The sequence below is a fragment of the Dendrobates tinctorius genome, unplaced genomic scaffold, assembly GCF_039654945.1.
Source record: "Dendrobates tinctorius isolate UK_male_01 unplaced genomic scaffold, ASM3965494v1 ptg000073l, whole genome shotgun sequence".
Taxonomy (NCBI): Eukaryota; Metazoa; Chordata; class Amphibia; order Anura; family Dendrobatidae; genus Dendrobates; species Dendrobates tinctorius.
In genome coordinates this window covers 19,114,464-19,118,363 of record NW_027361741.1, presented here as the reverse complement: position 1 = coordinate 19,118,363, position 3,900 = coordinate 19,114,464, and the positions used below count along the sequence as shown (strand labels likewise).

The window sequence follows — 3,900 nt, the reverse complement described above, 5'->3', positions numbered from 1 at the left end:
ATGCTTCTGAGAAAGGTCAAAAATCAGCACAGAACTACATGGGAGGACCTAGTCAATGACCTAAAGAAAACTGGGACTACATTCTCAAACATTATTATTAGTAACACATTACGCTGTCATGGATAAAAATCCTGCAGGGCATGCAAGGTTGCCGTACTCATGTCAGCGTATGTCCATACCCATTTGAAGTTCGCCAGTGACTATCAGAATGATCCAGAAAAGTCATGGGAAAAGATCATATGGTCACATGAGACCAAAATAGATTTTGTTGGCATCAACTCTACTCACTGTTTGGAGTAAGAAGAAGGATGTGTACAACTCAAAGAACACCAATAGAGAAGCACGGTGGGGGAAACATCATAATTTGGGGGTGATTTATGCAAAGGGGACAGGACGACTGTACCATACAGAAGGAAGGATGGATGGGGTCTTCTATCGCAAGATTTTGACCAGCAACTTTTTCCCTCAGTAAGAGCAGTGAAGATGGGTTAAAAACACACAGCCAGGAAAATTAAGAAGTGGCTCCGTAAGAAGAATTTTAAGGTCCTGGAGTGGCCTAGCCAGTCTCCAGACCTAAATCCAATGACAAATCTTTGGAAGGAGTGAAAACTCAATGTTGCCCGGCAACAACCATAAACTTAAACTGCCTATGGAGGAGTGGGCCAAAATCCCTGCAACAATGTGTGCAATCTCCGTAAAGAACTACAGTAACCGTCTGACCTCTGTAATTGCAAACAAAAGTTTCTGTACCAAATAGAAAGTTCTGTTTTTCTATTGTATCAAATACTTATTTCATGCAATATAATACAAATTAATTAAGTAAAAAATTGTACAAGGTAATTCTCTGGATTTTTTTTTTTTAAATTCTGTCTCTCACAGTTTAAGTATACCATTGACAAGAATTACAGATCTCTTCATTCTTTGTAGGTGGGAAAACTTGCAAAATCATGCATCAGTGTATCACATAATTATTTCCCCCACTGTAAATATATATTCTGATGATTTGTGCTGTGAATTTACTGTACTGTCTAATGAAATGTCTGGTTTCCTGTGAGACGGGTGCATAAAAATCGCACCGCACATGCATGGTCTGTGTGCTGGCAGTTTTTTTTGTGAGTCTAGGCCATTTTAAGAGGTAATATGCAGAATGCTGTGATTTTTTTACTCACCCCAATTCCAGGTGAGGAAATGCTCACAGATGAACACTGCTTAAATGATTATGCGATTTCTATATATCCCATCCATTTTGCTGGAACTGTAAGATCTTGTATTTTTGATGCAACAGAAATACTGAGAGTCAAAAACTCACCAAAAACATATCTCTTAGAAAGAGTTTTCACACTACACTTTGTTATTAACAGTTATTATTGAGAATGTAGTTATTTATAACCTGTTATACAGTAGTTGACATATATAGCCCTTTTGCAGTTTTTTTTTTTTGCACAAAGCAGAACCATTGCAAAATGTGAACTATATTGCTTAATGATCACCATTTCTTTTTATGTCTATTATTCTTTGGACAGGCCGATGTATGATTTGCAATGGTCTTACTTTTATGGCTACTATAATCTAGAAAGAGAATTAGGAGGTTGTTGAGAAAAATAACTAATTAATTATTTATACAAGCAAGGAAGCATAGGAGGTTGACTTTGCCTGGCACTGGAGTATTGCTTATTCAAGAACGCAAAGCTGAATAAGGGCAGGTTCACACGCTCAGTATTTGGTCAGTATTTTACATCAGTATTTGTAAGCCGAAACCAGGAGTGGAACAATCAGAGGAAAAGTATAATACGGTAGAATCATGTCACAACATTTGCTTTCTTCACCCACTCATGATTTTGGCTGATGTAAAATAGTGACCAAATACTGAACTTGTAAACATGGCCTAAGGTTGGGTGGCAAAACCAGCGGAACCACTCTTAAAAGCTTCTAGGGAACACTGAAATCTCTGGCATATGACCATTGATGACCACATATTGATTACTTTTCATAAGAATTAGATTACAAATCCTGGATAACATAACAAATTATGAAACATGTCTATGTTTTGAGATAAATAAACAATGTCAGTTTGTAAAATATTTTAAAAAAATTGTATTTCAATTACCAAGAACATCTACTGCAGGAAGTAATTGCTTACACAATTTTTAGAATGAATCACAATTAACCAACATGAAAGTTAAAAATTATACATTTCAAGAATTTCATCTGATTGGCTTCAACTTCGATCAAAATCTACAACTGTTTTTCTTTCTTCTCTTTTTTATGATGTACTTATCAACAATTACTGGGAATACAATAATCATCACTGTCATTTGGAAAAGCTCCAAGCTTAATAGTCCGATGTACTTCTTCCTTGGAAATTTTGCTTTTATGGAAATCGGTTACACGTCAGTTACTATGCCAAAAATGCTGACAGATATGGTATATGGTGACAAAAGAATAACAGTTTTTGCCTGTATTACACAGCTATATTTCTTTTTTGTTTTAGGGGGTATTGAAAATTACTTATTGGCAGTTATGGCTTATGATCGATATGTGGCAATTTGTAACCCTTTGAGATACTCAACAATAATGAGTAAAAGATTTTGCCATCAGTTGGCAGTGATGTCATGGCTTTCTAGCTTTATAAGTTCATTAATTCCTATATATTTTTTAAGTCAACTGTCCTTTTGCGGCAGAAATGAGATTGACAATTTTTTCTGTGATGCTTCCCCAATTTTTAATCTTTCTTGCACTAACACATCACTTCTAAAAGTCTATTTTTTCAGTCTTGTGTGGATCGTTGTGTTCAGTTGTTTATTTTTTATCATATTATCTTATCTACAGATCATTTTAGTTATATTAAAGATGCCTTCTCATAGTGGTCGCAAAAAGGTTTTCTCTACATGTGGATCTCACTTCACTGTAGTTATTCTCTATTATGGCTCTGTTATATCGATGTATGTGAGGCCAAACCATAGACACTCGTTTGTATTTGATAAATATCTTTCAGTATTTTATGCCATTGTGACACCATTTTTAAATCCAATCATTTATAGCCTTAGAAACAAAAATGTTAGAGAAGCCATGAAGTCATTAAAATGTACGTATTTTATTTGTCATAGTGCCTGAGCAAAATGTCAGATCACAACTGAGACTAAAGGAGGACACCCAAACAAAGTAGATTAAATTAGACAAATGCAAAGAATTTTGGCAGAATAAGCTGACCATTTAATATGTACGAGTGCCTCTCAAATCTTACCTGATAAATGTGTAAATGTTAGGGCTTGATTATTTTGTTTTTGTGCTAGTCCACAGCCATAGTAGTCTGTTATCGGCTTCCTTCACCCTCATCATTAGCAATACTTCAGATTGTGTATAAATATGTGTTTCTTCAGATTTTGTATTAGTAGCCTGATGAAGAGTCCTGAGTAGTCTCTAGAGCTTGCAATTTGTTACCATCTTTTCAGTTAGCCATTAAAAGGTATCAACCACTGAGGACTCTTAATTCTAAATATTCTTCAATACTTGAATGATCATCCTAGCTGAAAATTCATGTGCAAGGGGATCTTGGGAGAGATACCTGAAGTACAGTAGAATGATCATGTAGATAAGTTACTTTATCAAAGGTGTATGAGCACTTTAACCCCTTCACACCATGGCCGTTTTCAGTTTTGTTTTTTTCTACACCTTCTTCTAAGTACCATAACTTTTTTATTTTTTGGTCAACATTGCTGTATGAGGGCTTGTTTTTTGCGGGACGAGTTGTACTTTTGAATTTCACCATTCATTCTACCACATCCAGTGCACTGGAAAATGGGAAAAAAATTCCAAGTGTGTTGAAATTTAAAAAAAAGTGCAATTTCTCAATAGTTTTTTTTTTTACCATGTTCACTGTATGATAAAACTAACCTGGCA

General features: G+C 35.2%; 1 protein-coding gene across 1 annotated transcript; it reads left to right on the top strand.

Moving 5' to 3' along the window:
* The first annotated feature begins 2,172 nt into the window (after nt 1-2,172).
* On the top strand, nt 2,173-3,114 carry LOC141096293 (olfactory receptor 6N1-like). Its single transcript, XM_073582833.1, has one exon. The coding sequence runs from the start codon at nt 2,173-2,175 to the stop codon at nt 3,112-3,114; it is 942 nt and encodes a 313-aa protein (XP_073438934.1).
* Nucleotides 3,115-3,900: the final 786 nt, after the last annotated feature.